General features: G+C 34.2%; 4 protein-coding genes across 5 annotated transcripts; 2 read left to right on the top strand and 2 right to left on the bottom strand.

The window, feature by feature from the left end:
- The first annotated feature begins 994 nt into the window (after nucleotides 1–994).
- LOC104752040 (DNA-directed RNA polymerase 3, chloroplastic) lies at nucleotides 995–6880 on the top strand. Of its 2 annotated transcripts, none has more exons than XR_015584437.1 (19): nucleotides 995–2065; nucleotides 2143–2331; nucleotides 2433–2566; nucleotides 2663–2732; nucleotides 2823–2881; nucleotides 3023–3140; nucleotides 3245–3358; nucleotides 3501–3632; nucleotides 3719–4135; nucleotides 4379–4429; nucleotides 4528–4598; nucleotides 4733–4817; nucleotides 4900–5052; nucleotides 5140–5214; nucleotides 5303–5392; nucleotides 5468–5531; nucleotides 5618–5732; nucleotides 5815–5918; nucleotides 6282–6880. XR_015584437.1 is itself a non-coding variant. In XM_087491402.1 (19 exons), exons 1-19 carry the CDS (start codon nucleotides 1214–1216, stop codon nucleotides 6390–6392), a joined length of 2988 nt encoding a protein of 995 aa, XP_087347528.1. In that variant the 5' UTR covers nucleotides 995–1213; the 3' UTR covers nucleotides 6393–6880. The 2 variants fall into 2 exon arrangements, 1 of the variants encoding a protein (XP_087347528.1); XM_087491402.1 differs by having other exon boundaries at nucleotides 5484–5531.
- A 127-nt stretch (nucleotides 6881–7007) lies between these two features.
- Nucleotides 7008–8357, top strand: LOC104752038 (small ribosomal subunit protein uS17x). The gene is made up of 6 exons (XM_010474108.3): nucleotides 7008–7210; nucleotides 7301–7341; nucleotides 7444–7544; nucleotides 7716–7860; nucleotides 7937–8026; nucleotides 8116–8357. Exons 1-6 carry the CDS (start codon nucleotides 7199–7201, stop codon nucleotides 8204–8206), a joined length of 480 nt encoding a protein of 159 aa, XP_010472410.2. The 5' UTR covers nucleotides 7008–7198; the 3' UTR covers nucleotides 8207–8357.
- Nucleotides 8358–9084: 727 nt separating this feature from the next.
- On the bottom strand, nucleotides 9085–11369 carry LOC104752037 (uncharacterized). Its single transcript, XM_010474107.2, has 6 exons — nucleotides 11033–11369; nucleotides 10661–10909; nucleotides 10403–10576; nucleotides 10205–10311; nucleotides 9863–10113; nucleotides 9085–9783 (listed from the first exon to the last, which is right to left on the bottom strand). Exons 1-6 carry the CDS (start codon nucleotides 11138–11140, stop codon nucleotides 9299–9301), a joined length of 1374 nt encoding a protein of 457 aa, XP_010472409.1. The 5' UTR covers nucleotides 11141–11369; the 3' UTR covers nucleotides 9085–9298.
- Nucleotides 11370–13986: 2617 nt separating this feature from the next.
- LOC104752036 (large ribosomal subunit protein bL35c) lies at nucleotides 13987–15914 on the bottom strand. Its single transcript, XM_010474106.2, has 3 exons — nucleotides 15453–15914; nucleotides 14998–15114; nucleotides 13987–14188 (listed from the first exon to the last, which is right to left on the bottom strand). Exons 1-3 carry the CDS (start codon nucleotides 15693–15695, stop codon nucleotides 14111–14113), a joined length of 438 nt encoding a protein of 145 aa, XP_010472408.1. The 5' UTR covers nucleotides 15696–15914; the 3' UTR covers nucleotides 13987–14110.
- Nucleotides 15915–19518: the final 3604 nt, after the last annotated feature.

Here is a 19518-nt window from a genome sequence, read left to right as displayed (position 1 = left end):
GTGTAAGTTGTCCAGCTTTTTATATCCAGTTTAAAAAATTTCATAGTGTAGAGATACCTCAGCTTTTGGCAAAACAATGTTAAAAAAAAATTAAAATAACTTTGTATTTTAAATAAAACAAGTATGTTGATACTCGATGAACAGTTTTGAGATGTTATTGAGCTACGTTCGTTCAAATTCTCTTCATATCAAAACCTTAGTCTTATGCCACCATTCATATTGAAAAACGGTCTCAATTGACATTATTAATGTGTGACTTACAAACTTATTTTTTTTTTGTATTGTCTTTTTTTTTTTGTGTGTGTTGTAGTACAGCTTTAGTCATTTATTTTATTCCCAAGTTTTTGACGGTTATTAGTGCTATGTGAAACTTGCATCATCAATTTGAAATTTTTTTGTTATCCTTATTGGGTTTAATTCTTCTTCACAAACTATTATACAAGGTTTTTCAAGCGGTTAGATTATAATGCAACGTTTGGCAGTGAAATTCAATATTTTTAATAGTCCATATATAAGATTGGGTATCTATGAAACAGATTTGGTATGCACCATGCATGACATTGCCAGAGAAACTTTACAATATTTTTATGGTTTAGTTTTAAATGTTTAAAGTTTAGTTTAGATTTTGTGTTATTTTTGGGAAAATATATATTTTAGTATTTAAATATATAAAACTAATAATGATACTTTTGTAAAAATATTTTTTTAGTAATATTTATGAGAATAACATTTAATGATACGTAGTAGTAGATTAGTAATCAACGTCAAAACCTCTAAAAATATAAATTTATGAGACTAAAAAATGAAAAGAAACTTTCTTCAAATAAAGGATTAATTAAGGACCCTGAGGTTAGTTTTTTCAATTGATTTTTTTGTTACCATGTGGATACTTAACATAAGTAAAATAATTATATTTATATTATATGTTTAATATTCTTAATAGTATAAAAAGTAAATAAAATAAAATGTTTGAATATCTTATAAACCATTCTAGAATTCCAATGTGTTTTTATTATTTTTAATATTTGGGGGAAATATAAAAAATAAATATCTCTATTGTGGAAAAAAAAAAAAAAGAGTAGAGAGGTTTTAGAGAGGTTTGTTGGATTGTTTTTGTTGCTCACAAACACAAAAAGTTTCTTTCTCTTCTTCAAATGTTCATAAGAAGACGACCAATACCTTATCCTTTACTATCTATCTCCTCCTTCCTTCCATGGCTTCCGCTGCGGCGGCTTCTCCTTCTCTCTCCTTACACCAAACCTCTCATTTCCAACACCAAACTGCCCTCTTCACCTGGCTTAAACCTCCTTCCTCCTACGCCCTCTTCCGCCGCAAAACCCTTCCTTTCTTCGGACGCCACTCACTTCCGATTTCAGCTTCTTCTTCTTCTTCTTCTTCTTCCTCCTCTTCTACTTCTCTCTCTGTTCACGAGAAACCCATTTCGAATTCCGTCCATTTCCACGGCAATCTCATCGAGAGCTTCGAGAATCAGGACTCCTCATACGCCGGAACCATTAAAGGAGCAAGCTTGGTTGAGGAGCTTGAGAATCCGGTAGAAAGGAATGGGCTTTCTGGTCGGAGGAGGCTGTTTATGCAAGACCCACCATGGATCTCTGCTTTGTTTCTCAAGGGTTTGAGTAAAATGGTTGATCAGACTGTTAAAATCGAGCACAAAGACATCGATAAGAGGAAGTTTGATTCCTTGAGGAGACGTCAAGTGAAGGAAGAGACTGAAGCTTGGGAGAAGATGGTTGATGAGTACAGAGATTTGGAGAAGGAGATGTGTGAGAAGAACCTAGCTCCCAATTTGCCTTATGTGAAACATATGTTCTTAGGGTGGTTTCAGCCTTTAAAAGATGTGATTGAGAGAGAGCAGAAGCTGCAGAAGAACAAGAGCAAGAAGGTTAGAGCAGCTTATGCGCCTCATATTGAGCTTTTGCCTGCTGATAAAATGGCGGTTATTGTGATGCATAAGATGATGGGTTTGGTTATGTCCGGACATGAAGATGGGTGTATCCAAGTTGTTCAAGCTGCTGTTAGTATTGGCATAGCTATTGAGCAGGAGGTATGAAGGAATGAATAGTCAGTTTAGTTTAATGAAGAAACGATGTACTGAGTTGTAGTTTTTGGTTGATCACTTAGGTGAGGATTCACAATTTCTTGAAGAAAACTCGGAAGAACAATGCAGGGGACTCACAAGAGGAATTGAAAGAAAAACAATTGCTTAGGAAACGTGTAAATAGTTTGATTCGAAGGAAAAGGATTATTGATGCACTTAAAGTTGTGAAAAGTGAAGGTACCAAACCATGGGGGCGAGCTACACAAGCTAAGGTCTGTGGCGTATTAAGCACTTTTGAGAGTGAAATTGATGATATTTGTCTTCGATAGTGAAATAATTTAATCTTTGTTGTTGTACTCTTATCAATTTTCAGCTTGGAAGCCGTCTGCTAGAACTATTGATTGAAACAGCTTATGTACAACCTCCTCTTACCCAGTCAGGAGACTCTATACCCGAGTTTCGACCTGCATTCAGACACACGTTTAAAACCGTGACCAAATATCCAGGGTGAGAATGCATATTCGTTGTCGTACCAGTTTGATGAGTACCTGACACATTTCTCTCTTTGTCTTATACTTATCTTAGAAAATTTGGACTTTGTAGGTCAAAGCTGGTGAGGAGATATGGAGTTATTGAATGTGACTCGCTTCTCCTTGCAGGACTGGATAAGTCTGTGAGTTAAAAAACGTTTTTTTTTTTCTGATTTAAAGCTATTCTGTTCATGAGCTTTTAGGTGATGTTTTATTGTTATTGTCTCATGCAGGCTAAGCATATGCTTATTCCTTATGTTCCGATGTTAGTGCCACCAAAGAGATGGAAAGGGTATGCTTTGAAAAACTCTTTCTTCTTTGGCTCTAGATTTTATCCCCACACGTACGATTGGTGCTCTTTAATTGAGAACCTCATGCCCACACATTATTTATATGGCACTTACGTATGCAAATGCTGTGACATTTTCTTCAGATATGACAAGGGTGGTTACTTGTTTTTACCTTCCTATATCATGCGTACTCATGGATCCAAAAAGCAGCAAGATGCACTTAGAGATATTAGTTACAAGACTGCTCATAGAGTATTTGAGGTACATTGGTATTATCGCTCTTGTAAATTATGCTTTGTTGTTGCTGTCTGGTAAATGGTAATGTTTTACATTACTATTTATATTCCGAAATTGAATTTGAACAGGCATTGGATACACTTGGGAACACCAAGTGGAGGGTAAATAGGAAAATACTTGATGTGGTGGAAAGGCTCTGGGCTGATGGAGGCAACATCGCAGGCTTAGTTAATCGTGAAGACGTAAGTCACTAAAAGTGTTATTGGATTTCGGCTATTTAACCTTTCAGGGTTTCATTTCGAGTGTCAATTTTATCTACAGAGTTATAGGTTTTAGTGGTATGTGTCTGATGAATTCTGTTCTCTTTCTTGTTTATTTATTTAGGTTCCCATACCAGAGAAACCATCCTCTGAGGATCCAGATGAAATCCAAGCCTGGAAATGGAGTGTTCGAAAGGCCAACAAGATTAACAGAGAGAGGCATTCTCTAAGATGTGATGTTGAGCTCAAACTTTCTGTAAGAAATACATTCTTGCTGCTTACAACATTTGTTCCATCTTCACTTAACTAGCAAAAGATTCGGACTAAAAATTATCAATTCAGGTTGCTAGAAAAATGAAAGACGAGGAAGGATTCTACTACCCTCACAATCTTGACTTCAGGGGACGTGCATACCCAATGCATCCTCATCTGAATCATCTGAGTTCTGATCTTTGCCGTGGAACCCTGGAGTTTGCTGAAGGACGACCACTTGGAAAGTCAGGCTTGCATTGGCTGAAAATACATTTAGCAAACCTCTATGCAGGTGGTGTTGAAAAGCTCTCACATGATGCGCGTCTGGCTTTTGTGGAAAACCATTTGGATGATATAATGGATTCAGCTGAAAATACTATACATGGAAAACGATGGTGGTTAAAGGCTGAAGACCCGTTTCAGTGTTTAGCTGCATGTGTTATTCTGACACAAGCCTTGAAAAGCCCTTCACCTTATTCAGTAATTTCTCATTTGCCTATTCATCAGGTAAGCACCGTAAACTTGTATCCAAAGTTATTCTACTCTTTGTTGTTTACTTGACACTTGTTTTCTCTGGAAGATTCTAGGTTGGGAATTCAGTAGGCTGTTTATTTTCCCTGTTGTATAAGTTTTTAATTATTTTCACCAGATGTGATCTTTCCATTGGGCTGTGAATCGACTATGCTATACGTTTTCAGTTAACTAAAATTCTTAATCAACACTTTTTCCTTGAATAATTTCTATGTGCAGGATGGGTCGTGCAATGGTCTACAGCATTATGCAGCTTTAGGAAGAGATAGTGTAGGCTCTCTTGTGAACATTTCTATCTTGCTTTTTGTCTTATTTGGCGTAATTTTCAATCTCATATAGTTCTCTTCTTGTAATATGGCTTCTCTCAGTTTGAAGCTGCGGCAGTTAATCTAGTTGCAGGAGACAAACCAGCTGATGTCTATTCTGAGATTTCACGGAGGTATCATATCAGCTTTTTATGGAGTGGCTGTGAATTCATTTATTCGAGTTGGAATCATGTCAAGCGTAGTTTCTTATGGTTTTCCTCTCTGTCTCTCTTTCTCACTCGTCTCGTCTTCGCTTGTGCTGAGATAGAGTCCATGAAATAATGAAGAAGGACAGCAGTAAGGATCCTGAGTCAAACCCAACCGCCGCATTGGCAAAGATCCTTATCACTCAAGTGAGTCTCTATGGTTTTTGATTGAACATAATGCCACGGCAAAAGTTCTTCCCAATGATGCTATGTTCTCTTCTGATTTCAGGTCGACAGAAAGCTGGTAAAGCAGACGGTAATGACGTCAGTATATGGTGTCACCTATGTTGGAGCGCGTGAACAAATAAAAAGAAGATTAGAAGAGAAAGGTGTTATCACTGACGAGAGAATGTTATTTGCTGCTGCTTGCTATTCTGCAAAAGTAAGAAGAATAGTAGCATTCTCGCAAATACTAGTTACTTTGTTTCTAGTTATGAACTAATCATATGCTTGAAACATTTCTCCTCAGGTGACCCTAGCTGCTCTTGGAGAAATATTTGAAGCGGCACGTGCCATTATGAGTTGGCTTGGTGATTGTGCAAAGGTGTGGTCTTGTAGTATGTTTGTTAACTCTGCTCTTTTATGTTTAGTAAATGAGAGACCTAATAGTGTTTTCTTTTTCAACTTTACAGATAATTGCATCCGATAATCATCCAGTGCGATGGATCACCCCTCTTGGGCTCCCTGTTGTGCAACCCTATTGCAGAAGTGAAAGACATCTGGTAAGAATCCTTCATGTAAACTACAAATCATCCCATTGTGGGAGCCAATAATTTTGACTGTTGGTATCAAATAAGACTACTATGGTTGCAGATAAGAACATCTCTTCAGGTTTTGGCTCTTCAGCGAGAGGGTAACACGGTAAAGCCTATTTTGTTCCTTTATTTGTGAGCACTGAGCAAATTTCACTTTTATGATCCCGTAGACTTAAATATTTGTAATTTCAGGTGGATGTTAGGAAACAAAGAACTGCGTTTCCCCCAAATTTTGTGCACTCACTGGACGGCACACACATGATGATGACTGCTGTCGCATGTCGAGAGGCTGGCCTAAACTTTGCAGGTTAGTCCTGTTAATACAGCTGATGGCTTGCCAACCCAAAAAAAGATGGAACATCTATTTATTCAAAGCCTCGGTTTTGCAGGTGTGCATGACTCCTACTGGACCCATGCGTGTGATGTTGACACAATGAACAGAATACTTAGGGAGAAATTTGTTGAGCTTTACAACACACCAATCCTTGAAGATGTAAGTATTCAATAACTCTTTGGTTAGAAGCCTAGGACTGAATGCCTGACTTTCTTTTCCTGCACGCCTGCTGCCAAAGCAAAAGATTGTGGTAACCATCAGATGGTTTCCAAATCGTATGTGAAATTTTTCCCCAGCTTTACTGAATCAAGGGTTCATGGTTTTTCTTGTAAATTACCAACTTTTAGTTCTATACTTCTACGATCACAGAAAAATCAAGAAACAAAGCATTCTTTATAGAATATCAACATTGTGAATTCTAGTTAAACTTCTTTCTCTAACTGGATTTAGGATTTGAGTTGAAGTGTTTGTACGAATTACAGCCTTGATTGTCTTGTTGACATTGTTGTGTTCTTGATACAGTTGCTCCAAAGTTTCCAAGATGCATACCCGAATCTCGTGTTTCCTCCAGTACCGAAGAGAGGGGATTTTGATTTAAAGGAAGTGCTCAAATCACAGTACTTCTTCAACTGAGTCCAGCACACCACGAAAACGGAGCAACTCAGGGATCTTTCTTTGGTGGCCTGTAGATAACATCCACCACCTCAAAACGACATGGAAAGAACCAGAAATGTGCACGGAAGGCGGCTGCTACTGCAACACACTTAAGAGATAAGATTCTGACATAAACAATCTTGCAGCATGAGTAGGTATTCAGAGAAACCTACTTAGATAAATTTTGGCATCATTGAAGAAGTTTCTAGCTCAGCAGGTAGGTCCTAGACAATCTTGAATAATGGATGCAAGGCATGAGTCACTGCATCAAGCTTGTTTTTCTGTTTTGTGTTGGGGATGAGATTAGGATTAGAGTTTTGTTGTATTTGTCATTCGTAGTGTTGATGTACAGAGAGAGACTTCATATACAAATCAAGAACACAAAACCAGAAGGGAACTAGTGTTGTTGTGATCTTGTAGCCAACTTTTTATTGTCAAACAATGAAACAAATCTATTTAAATGCCCATGAATCAGTAATACATATCCGTGACTGTGACTGACATTCCATTTCCAAATTATTTTTCTTAAAACTAAACCAATTCAAACCAAAAAACCAAGACTGAATTTCAAATGATGATTTACACACAAAAAAAAAAAAAAAAAAAAAAAACAAATTTTTGGGTAAAGATATGTTTGGGCTAAAAACTAGATAATCATTCCCAAAGCCCATTTATTATAACTACGATCTGCTAAGGTTAAGCGATTTTAGGGTTTTGCCTCTTCCCACAAGCAGTTTAGGGCTTCTCTCTGTCTCTCTCGACACTCTCCAGTACCAACCTCAACCATGGCGGAGCAGGTTTCTAATCTCTTTCTCATTGTTAATTGATAAAGTTTCTTAATTTCTATGCAATTACGATCATAATGTTGTTGAAATCATGTGTTTCAGACGGAGAAGGCGTTTTTGAAGCAACCAAAGGTCTTCTTGAGGTGAAACATTTTACAAAAAAAAAAACACATCTTTTTGTTTTTTTATCTACAATTCTTAGAGTGTCTTCTCTTATTGCAATTCATTATTGTTTTTTTCTTCAGCTCGAAGAAATCTGGTAAAGGCAAGAGACCTGGTAAGGGAGGTAATCGTTTCTGGAAGAACATTGGTCTTGGTTTCAAGACTTCAAGAGAAGCTACTGAAGGTACACAATTTGTCTTTGTAATGTTAAAGCTTGTGTTTTTGGTTTAGATTGTGTTGTAATTTGGATGAAAGTTCATCTCTTATTTCCCTATATGGTTTATGAAATTGGAACGAGTTCTGTGTTTGTGTAGTAGTAGATAACATGTTCCATGTTTGTGAACTTTGTATATAGGTGCATACATTGACAAGAAATGTCCCTTTACTGGCACGGTTTCTATTAGAGGTCGTATCTTAGCAGGAACTTGTCACAGTGCGAAAATGCAGAGGACAATCATTGTCCGGAGGAACTATCTTCATTTTGTTAAGAAGTATCAGAGGTGAATAAAAACAATCTTTACTTTAGTGTTAACACAATGGTTGAGAATAGTCTTTAACATTGAGATATATCATTAGGTATGAGAAAAGACATTCGAACATTCCTGCTCATGTCTCACCGTGTTTCCGTGTCAAAGAAGGAGATCATGTGATCATTGGGCAATGCAGGTTAGTACAGCAGTGATCTATCTTGAACTAATTAGAATTAGAATCTGTGTGATACCATATGACACCCATGTGCTTAAATGTTATTTCAGACCATTGTCAAAGACGGTGAGGTTTAATGTCCTTAAGGTCATTCCAGCTGGGAGTTCTGCTATAGGGAAGAAAGCATTCAGTGGAATGTAGAGACTTCTTAGGTTGTTGAGATCGATCCTTTAGAGGAATTTGGTTTTCATATCCTCAAGAAAAATGTCTTTTTCATTTGTGTTAGCTGCAGACATTATGTTTCTCTCTTACTATTACCATTATATAAGAATGATGTTCTTATGTTTGTCTATGTTTCTTCTAAGATTTAGATTCAGAATATAAAGCTACCTTGGGATTCAAACACAATAAATTTAAGGCTAATTTGTTGTCTTGTGTAAATTCAGAACAAAACACATTAACTGTAATGCGCCTTTTAAGATATGCACTAATGCCAAAAGATTAGTGTTTTTTCATAATTTGGTCAAACAAAATCCCAAATCGACCTCAATTATATAGATTTACCTCCATTAGATTTCTTCATCACTTTTGGAATGACCAAAGACATGTCTTCTAAATGTTTGTGGCCTTTGAATCTTTGAGTTCCTTGCAACTCTTTAGCCTGAGAACCAAAATCATCTTGATCCGTTGAAGGCTTGAAGGTTTTCTGCCTTGTGGCGAACCATGCTGTTGATGTTACAAGCGGAGAGGGTCATACAATCCCAAGAAGAAGACTTTAAACTAAAGAGTTGCAAGGAACCACCAGACAAGTGTTATGGCTACACCATGCCTGATCCACAAACCATAAACAAGTTCTTTCAAAACCACTTGTTTCGATGATTTACTTCCAATCTCCTCCTACCCTTCTTGAGTTTCTGAGACTCTCTATAAATCTTCTCCTGTAGCACACTGTCGAGTCGCCTCCTCCATTTAATACTTTGTGGGAGATTAAACGCTTGGTGAAAGTGAAGAGGTCTCATGTCCTTTGGGCGTTCGTTCATTTCACTATTAGTTGACTTAGCAAAGAACACGAGTAGGAATTAGGATGAAAGCTATATTAAAGTTTTTGTTAATGTTTGATTTTCAAACAAACAAAGCTTTTCTTTACAAGGATTCATCATCAAACACAAAAAGTTCCTCCAAATCCTTACGAACAAGAGCACAAATTCTCTTGCTCACCAAGAAAGATAAATTTGATTTACAGCTACTTGTTCAAGATCCCTAGTCACAGGAACTTTTCAATTTTACTATCTACTAATCTTCTTCTGAAATATTGGACAAGAACTTTGTGAGGGATGCGATCCGGGGAAGGTGTCCCGACAAATCACTGAATGAGTCTTTCCTTGACATACCCTGTAATGGCTTGCTGCTTGAAGCAAGATCAACAACTCTTTTGCCTCCTTCAGTCATGTGTCTGTTTCTATCGACCCCAATCTCTTTATCGGTATCAGTAGTTTCGATATTGAGCTGCGAGTTTGCAGCAGATTGCAAGAGGTTGCAGAAAGAATTGACCTTTGACATGACAGACTTCTCATCTGATGTGTCGGGTAAGGTGTCACTTAGCAGCAACTGTTTCATTTCCTCAAACTCTTGGTTGTTCTCACAACCTTGATATAGTGTAAGGAGATCGCTCATCGAGATAGATTGGGGTAGGCCAGGCACTTTTATCTGACTCCAACCGTTTTTGTTTCTCGAATCAACAGACACACCAACTCCTTCAATTGCATGAGCATCCATCACTAAACATATAAATAAAAGACCTATGAGCACAAGAAAAGAGAAACGAGTATAAAAGATAGAGAAAACAAAACACAATACCTGAGCTAGGAGATAGTGCATCATGAGAGAGAGAAACATGTTCTGATGATGACTGAGCTCCAACAGGAGATGCCATATTATAAGATCCAGACATGGAGGGATCCTCAAATATAGATGTCCGCGAATCAAAGAACGGTGAGGCCAAATTTATCTCTGGCTGTCGACTTAAACAGAACAGACGATGATCACATTGGACAAGCTTCTCGAAATGTTTGTCCAATATCCCTGGGGGACACTGCAGAAAATGTTTCCTACCATATCGAAAAGATACATAAGCCATTGTCAGTTGGAGTCATAACATATAAGTTCTATAGTTAGGACACAAGAAAGACATGTTGTTACCTGTTCATGCTGGCATGACCATCAGTAAAATCTGACGTCGGCAGCCACGTAGTATGCTTTCTAGGCAGCGGATTAATTTCCCTGAAAAACAACGGCCGCCTAGCCAGCTGAAACAGAACAAGATCATAAATAAAAACCATTGGTTGGTACATTTAAAGACAGTTGAATGAAACAATCACGAAAGAAGCCATTTTATACCACGATGGACAGCGTTCCAGGTTCATCGTCAGGCAAATTAGCCTTCAGAGACATAATATCAGACCACTGAATCTCAATCTTGCTCTTAAGACCTTGTTCCAATACTTCCCATACAAGTTTGTGTTTTGCAAAGTAGCATTTCGCCACCAAATCACCATCATGCATTGCCTTATACTACAAACAAAAAAGTCAAACTCAGACACCAAAAAAAGACAAACCATGAAACATAAAAACTCCAATTAAAATTTGAAGACTCACCTCCCATTGACCAATCCTAAGAACCGTAGCATGAAAATTAGAAGCTTTAAGCTTCTCAACGGTTCCAACACCAAAACCAAAACTCTCTTTCTTAACACGACTAGTTTCCGACGTTGTGTCGTCACCACTTTGAGAAAGCCTCATCTGAATCAGTTCTAGAAAAGAAGGGCTCTTTCTTAAACTCAACCCCAAAGGACTTGGCTCCTCAAGTAAGTTAAACTTAGATACCCCTGTTCTATTGCTCCATAGCTAATTCCATTTCAAACCCATCAATAAAAACCAAAACTTTCAAAATCAAATTACCAAAAAAAAATGTAATTTTTAGTTGCTTAGAAACATAAGAAATCAAAAGTTTTGTAACAGATTCAAAACCTTAGTTCGTTTGTAGAGAGGAGCATGTTCATCTTCAAGAGAATCTTCAACGATCTCTCGCTTAACAGGAAACTTCGAAGCTTGGCGTCTCATCATCATTTCAACCATTCAATCAAAATCACCAGAAACTTCAGTGAATCTATTGGAAGAATCTTATAAGAAGAAGAGTAACGAGTTTTTGATTTGATGATCTAAAGAAAAGGACGCGATTGAAGTGTCACGCGCAGCTCTTGAGAGATTTATATTTATAATATAATTATAAAAAAAAATTAAGGTTCTAGAAAATACCCAAATTGGCCCTTTTGATCGTGTCTTTACATAGGAGGCTATGTTTGTCATTTCCGTATTGTCAATATATACTTGGTAGAGATAGGCTGTTTCGGGTCCTACGTTTTGCTTTTTTTAATGACGGCTATAGATGGACAATCTGACACGTGTCGCTTTATTCGGACGCTAGCTTTCTTATCTAAAAAAACTTAAAAATGGTCTCTTCTCTTTCTCCCTCCCTGTTTGGTTTTCGTCTGTTTTTGTCGTCACTCGTGTCACATATCCAATATTATAATAATAAAAATGGTTCTATTCTAATGGATAGATTTTTTTTTAATTTTTTTGACATCTATTCTAATGGATAAATTTAGCATCAAGCATTAGTAATGAACTAAACAAATATCTTTAAAATACAAATTTTATAATTGAAGTTTAGTAATGTGGTTACACATCATCCTTAGCTATCAATTACCTTTTTTTCTTTGTTTTATCTCTTATGGAAAAGGTTTAGAAGTGTTAATCCAATCACAAATTTTTTTAAAACATTTAAATTCAATTATGTTTTACTATACTTTAATAGATTATTAAAAGTTTTCTATTATTTATTATTACTGGATTTCAAATTGAAAGATCTTTGTATAAAAATGTTAGTTGTACCAATTTAATAACATCTATATATATTATATATATTAAGTTAACTTTTCTCTCTTCTCCACACTCCACCTCAACATCCACCTAAACAATGTTATTTATATTTTTTTGCATTAAAAATTATTATTTTAAATATTTATTCATTGCATATTTATTAGTTATAATTAATAATAGTAAAAAATAAATAAATAACGAATTAAGTAAATTTAATTAAATTTTAAAATAGTAAAAACAGTAATATAATTTTTTTATTAAATAATAAAAATAATAACTATATATAAATGAATTAAGTAACATAAATGAAAATTTTAAAATAGTAAAAACAATACTATAAATTTGTTTAGTAATAATGTTATTATTCAAATTTTAACCAAAAATGATCATATTGCAAAATTTAGAATGGGAATAAGATTTTAATGCATGGTGGAGTAAAAAAAATTATGTAATTGTATTTATAAAATTCTAAACATAAAATAAAATCGAAGTGAAACATTAGTTTCTAAGAAACATATACTACAAAGATTTATTATTAAATTTCACTTAAAGAAAAATAAAGATTAATTACTCAACTCAACTTAATTTTTTTGATAAAAAATGAAGACTTTGTAAGAATCACATTTTTTTTTTGTCAATAGTAAGGATCACACTATTTTGGGAAAACTATGAAAAAAGCTTTTGAAAAAATGATATGTAAGTAATTGCAAAAAGTGACATGTGATTTGTGTACCATATCTCGGAAGGCATATTATCAACTAAAGCTATAATTATATAACATGATAAAAAGTTAAAATATAAAACAAGGTTGAGATTTTATCAATTTTCTCAGATGCTTTTAACCCAAAACATTGGCAGTTTGGCACAAACAACATATTAATGTACACTATGTTTTCTTGAGAAGACGAAGCTGAGATTGCATCACAAATTTAACATCTGAAAATAACATATGAGATTTTAGAAAAATATGTAACTTGGATTAGTGAACGGATATTCATTGTCAGGTTTCACCTTCCAAGCATTCTTGACTTGGTTTGGAAATTCTATTATGGCAAGTGATACACTTGGACAGCCCCGTTATACGTAGCGACATAGCACTAAAAACGTTTATGAAATTTTGTATCTTTGTATTTAATATGGGATATCAATATATTTATATGATCTCTATAATTAGGTCATCAATCAAAATTCGACGTCAGAACTTTTAAAAATATGTTTTCATGGGATATGAATATGGAATGAACTATTTTAGGAATAAAATGTCAGAAGATTGATGACTCTTCTAGTGAAGTTTTTAAATCATTTTCTGTTATCATGTGATATATTGTTGATTTGCCATGAAAACATTATTGTCATACTAGACAATATATATTATATCATATATGTATAGATTAATAAAATAAGTATGACGGTTATATAAACTTATCTTTTAAACTTCAAATGATTATATATGTGTATATATATATATATTTAATAATTTTTATTGATAAAAAAATTAAATTAAATCCCGAGCAAATAGATATAACAATGAAATATGATTTTTAATAATATATATATTTCATATCATTTAGTAAAGTAAATTTAGTGTTTATATAGATTTATACTCAAAAGTTTGAATGATTATATTTGAGATCAAGAATTTATATTAATATAAAATATTTTAAATTAAAATTTCGAGTATGCGCGGGTACAAATTCTAGGTGGTTCATATAATAAAAAGATTACCCGAGATTTATAGTATAGTGTTGTTACAATTTTCATAATAATTTGTAACATTACATTTACACACTAGATATTTTTTTTTCTTATCCTTTAGTGAAATCTCATTGTCACAACAATACAACTTTAGCTAGACAGTCTCTATCACAGCCGCAATTTAATCTTTTAACAAGATTGGGTTTGAGACTTGAGAGTTAATGAATGAGATTGGTGTGATTATAATAATATGAAGTCTTGTCTATCTGATTTCTCAACCCAATCATTAATCCATGCACCTTAGGCGTAGTTTTGTCATGCGGAGACAAAGAAAAAAGAAGACAATATGCAAAAGAAAAATCAACTCATTGACCAAATTATATCACACAATACAAAAGGATATTACCACAAACAACTTAGATTACAATACAAGAAATGCAAAGTAAGAAAAGGATCTATCCGGCTATCTGCTTAAGTCGCCTTTCGATTGACTTTCAAGTAGGGCAGAGCACCGATCACGTTGTCATAGTCGCTCCGGTTCACTTCGGTCTGTATTACAGAAGTCAGAACACAAAGTTAAGACATGTACGAAAGAAGACGGTAAAGAATCAGAGGAGTGAAGTTGCTAATCAAACAAAGCCAAAACAAAGTAATGACTTGGACTTGTGATTATACACTAAGAAGATTCAGATCATCAAACTGATGCCAACTAGTTTAGTTCTCCTAAATCACATTTCTAATGGAAGCCAATGGAGTGAATCTTAATGCCATGGTTTTGTATATCGTAGTATTATTCCGCTAGTAGCTTCAATCTTCATTTAAAGATATCCAGAGAGAGATGCAAGGAGTCAAATGCACAACGAAAGATGCGGTTTGAAGTTCAAAAATGTGTGTTTCGACAAACGAAACCATGCATTTACTCCCAAGACATTAGAGTCAAGTCTCAGACTTCATAACTAGCTTGAAAAATATGAGTTTTTGCGTCTGCTCTATCATCATTCTATGCTCAGAGCTCGTTCTTTTCAACCGTATTCACACCTAATGCTAAAACATCAACAAGATTCACACACAGCTAATCACTAAAGCTTGAAAGATATGAATGCATTTTACACATACAAAAAAAACACCCATCAACAATTTGCAGAATCAACATTCCTTGTTAAAAGAAAACCAAATCTGTGTCTGCTCTATCATCATTCTAGGCTAAGAGCTCGTTCTTTTCAAACCGTATTCACACCAAATGCTAAAACATCAACAAAATTCACTCACAGCTAAACACTAAAGCTTTAAAGAGATGAATGCATTTCACACACACAAAACAAACACCAATCAACAATCCTTGTCAAAGAAAAACCAACCATTTTGGATAGACGCAATTTCCTCTTGTTGTTCTTCTTAGCTAACAAATGCTGCTTTCCAGATCTCCTCCTCACAATCTTCCCCTTACCGGTCACCCTGAACCGCTTCGCTGAAGCCTATCAACAAAATAACAACATTACACAATTTCTTAAATCATTCAACAACAGACTTAACAGCAAGCAAGAAAAGCAAAACACCTTTACTTAAACAATTAAAACCTTCTAAAAGCTAATATTAAAGTTCACAGCTTCAGCAAAATCCCAAACTTTAGCAGATATACTCTTAAGTCTCTATCACTATGACAGCAATAGACACAAGAATAACCATTGAACCGAAGAAAAATCAAAACTTTCGAAGCTAAACTCTCGAAATCGTAGTACTTCCCGTCAATTTCAGCTCAACTATAACAAAAACCAGAAATGTACAGAAAGAGAGAGAGATAGGGGAAAAGGACCTTGTGGGTCTTCAACTTGTATCCCTTATGAGCAAAAACGGTAAAAGACTGAACTTTGTGGGAATTGGGAGAAGCAACGATAGAAATCTTCTGAGGCAAAACAGCGCGAAGCCCAGAAATGGAATGAGTTGAGGCAAGACTCTTGGCGAATTGAACGGAACTGCGAAGTGAAACCTTTGGGGAAGAAGAGCGTAAAGGATGACAGAAGCTAACGTTAACGGAAGCCATAGAGAGAGAAGCCATTATAAGGGTTTGTGCTCTCGGCGACTTTTTTTTTGTAATCTTTTGCACTCACTCCGATTGAGGGAAGAAGAGATGATGAAGAAGATAAGCTTTTTTCGCTTTAAGAGAGAAAGAGATTGAACGGATAATGTGAATTCCGGTTTAGAGAATCCGATTGATTTGAAAACCGGAATTGTTGTTGGTTTTGCTCGAATTGAAAAACTTAGCTAGGCAAAGTGTGTATGCATATTACACAGAAGGCTTAAATTTGTCGTAGGTAGTGGAACGTTAAATCAAATATCTTTGTCATTTACATTAAGTTATAAATTAACCGCTTACTTTGACAATGCCACAGCTTTCGCCATTACAAATCTGACACTTTATAACTTCTACATATGCATATATGTAATATGCCCATAAAAAAAAAAGAGAATTTCTATTATAACTTGATAACGATAATTATACAATTATGTGGGCTAGAAACCCATGGCACATACTAAATTACTTTATCGTAAGGCTCTTATTTTAAAAATAATTCAAATTTTATGGTAAATATAACAAATTAACAGTAATAACCGCATAAACATTTATATCGTCCTGGGATTGAAGGCACAGGCACACAAAGAGGGGCTCCTTTTGGATACTTCTTTAAGCAAGTAGGCTCACACTCAAGGCGAGGACAAAGGTCTGCATTCTTAAAGTTTTTACCCTTAATTTCTTCCCAACACTTGTTTTTTCCCACCACTCCTGTCATATGTTTAAAATATAAACTTTTGATTTTTATACTTTAATCTATATTAATTAATTCGTTTACTGAGAAGATAATGTTTTGAAGAATTAACTACATCAAAGAAATTTGGGTAGTCGAGTTGTAACCCCCTGCAAAGTTCCAATTCTTACTTCATCCCCACGAAACTTTAGTCTCTGTCTATAGCCACACAAAAAATCTTTGATAATGTATATTCCCACCTAATTTTCATTTCAAGTTCTACCCCCACGATCTCTTAAATCCAAACATTTTTTTGTCTAATCTATCATTTAACCTCATGAGCCACCACAACCTAGACGAAGAAAAAAGAGTAAGAAGCAAAATGAATAAAAGGAATCAATGAGTCTCCATCCAAAAAGAAAAACAAGAAGAAGAAGCAGTTCAAGGCAAAAGAAGTTTCCACTCCATCACAGAAGAAGAAATAGACAATGCATTGCAAAAACTGTGGACAAGCTGGTCACAATACTGGGTCTTGTGCCAAACGAGCCAAAATGGTAAGTGTTAGTTATCCATCAATGAAAAAACTGCTATTCATCTATGTTTTATAATGATTTGTGTTTATTTCTGTTGATTTCATTTTCAGTGTCATGGTGAAGCTTCTTCTAGTCAATCTACACATGCAATGTCTCAAGTGGATCAAGCGTAGCAATTTTTTAGTTAGCAAGATATAGTAATGCTTTCGGTTTTGTCTTTTGTCCTATTTAAAACTCATTCATCTTCATGCTAAAAAACATTTATAGTGCTTTATGAATCTATTACAAAATAAACTAGTAAAACAGAGCAAAAAACATGAGTACGTGATAAGAACAAAAAAAAAAGCAAAGCACAAGCTTCTCTTAGCCTCGGTGAAAGCTAGCCAAAAGAGCTGCAGATCTCTTGAAGTTCATGACTTTAATGAGATGATTTGGTCACTCATAGTATGTGGGAAGCAAGCCAAGCAATGAAAGTGTTTGCGGGACTCTCGTTTTTCTGAAAGAGATGTTTGATAGATGAAACTGATTCAAAATCTGGGTAAAATCAAGTTTCAATTTTCGGTTTAATTGTGAATTGAATCTGGTTAAATGATAGATTAGACAAAAAAAAATGTTTGAAGAGACGTGGGGATAGAACTTGAAATGCAAATTAGGTGGGGATATACATTGTCAAAGTTTTTTGTGTGGCTAAAGACAGAGGCTAAAGTTTCGTGGGGATGACGCAAGAATTGGAACTTTGCAGGGGGCTACAACTCGACTACCCAAGAAATTTTCAAAGAATATAAATCAAACATTTCAGAACACAAATTTATAACACCGTATAAAAAAAAATAAGTTGTTGTAAATAAAAGCATAAGTAAATCAGAAAGAGAAAAAAAAACATCAATCTTTATTAAAAGGAAATGTTCTCGAAACATTAATCTATGCAACATGAAAGAATTAATATTGATTGCATGGGAATGTTCTCTATTGATTGCATGGGAATGTTCTCTATTGATTGCATGGGAATGATTTGAAGTGGTTTTGCCTCCCAACCGTTTTTTTTATTCTGGTTCAATCCTAATTACTTGGTTCAATTCTGGTTTCTCTCACAACTATGAGTTTTCTACTTATGGGGCTTGTATCTCTTTTTATTTTCTTTTCGAATTGGGCTTTATGCTCTGTAAACTTTTGATTTCCTATCTTTAATTTGAATGCCTTTTAACAAAAAAAAAAAAAGAATTAATATTGAGAAAAATAACAATGAAATAAATTAAAAACTGTTTAGCCAATTCACATTATAATAATTTATTTTTATATCGGAAACAATTTCCAAATCATTTGTGTAATTTATATGATCAGATAAATTTTATAAGTTTCAAATATATATTTAGGAATCGGTTCATATATATATATATATATATAACTAAAATATGTATTGGACATTTTAAAAAAGGCTAAACTGATACCCTTTTTTTTTGTCAAAAAGCTAAATTGATACTATGGCATTCTTTACTAAAGAAAAAGTATTGAAATCTACTTATATATCAACGGTGAGTTGGAATTAAAATCATAAAAATCCAATTAAAAAGTTTTGTCAACTGAATTTTGATAAACGAGATTCTCTAGCAGAAACTATATGTAACACATGGAAATCATGTTATAAATGTTGATACAAACCTAAAACAAGAATTGTAAAAATAAGCAGAATGGTTAGCGAGAGTTGAAAACTTGTCTTCATGATACTAGATGATAGAAATAAATTTATAGTGTTGTAAAAATTGAAAAGAAAGAACAAAAATGTTTAAATGTAGTAGATGTTTTCAAAAAACAACAAAGTGTGGTTATATATAGATGTATCCTCCAGTTAGACATATCTAATTTAAGTTACGCACCATTTTAAATTCCGAAATAAATGGATCTAGTTTTACCAAAGTTCTGAGATGTGTTCGAAATTTCACCCTCTTATTTGCAAATATAGCAAATGGGACTCGTAATAAGATGGTTCAACTATAATGTGTTTTTTTAAGAACATTTTTCAATAGATATCTTATTATATTATCTCTATATCACACATTATTTTACATGATATTATATTGTATGTATTAATTACACTGACAAAAAAAAACATACAATTTATTTATGATTTTGCTATATATATATATATATAGTTTTGCAAGAAAATTTGGTTATCTAGCAGATAAATATTTTTAATAATTTTGCATTCAATTAGATAGATGATGGCCAAATCGTAACGAAAGTAAAATTTGGTATAAAAGTACAAAAACTTATAAGAGGCATCTGTTATTATATGTAATCAATAGTTAAAATTCTGAAATTTGGTTATCCAGCAGAAGGTTTATAATAAATTAGCATTCAATAAGGATTATTGTATGATCTAATATTTTTGAATCATATTGTGAATGACAAAAACTAAACCAATAACTTAGGAGAAAGGGATGGGAACATAGGAGAAGCATGGCATATGCAATAAAATGGTGGTCACAATATAATCATGCTAAGCACATGAATGCTCATCATTTGGTCTTTCCTTTGCTTATATACTTAACAACATTAAACGCCAAAAACAATGTAGAGTAATTTAACTTATCTTTCACTTTCG

Source organism: Camelina sativa, chromosome 16 (genome assembly GCF_030686135.1).
Source record: "Camelina sativa cultivar CO46 ecotype springtype chromosome 16, ASM3068613v1".
NCBI lineage: Eukaryota > Viridiplantae > Streptophyta > Magnoliopsida > Brassicales > Brassicaceae > Camelina > Camelina sativa.
Note: the sequence above shows the minus strand (reverse complement) of the source record. Positions and strands in the feature narration are given on the sequence as shown.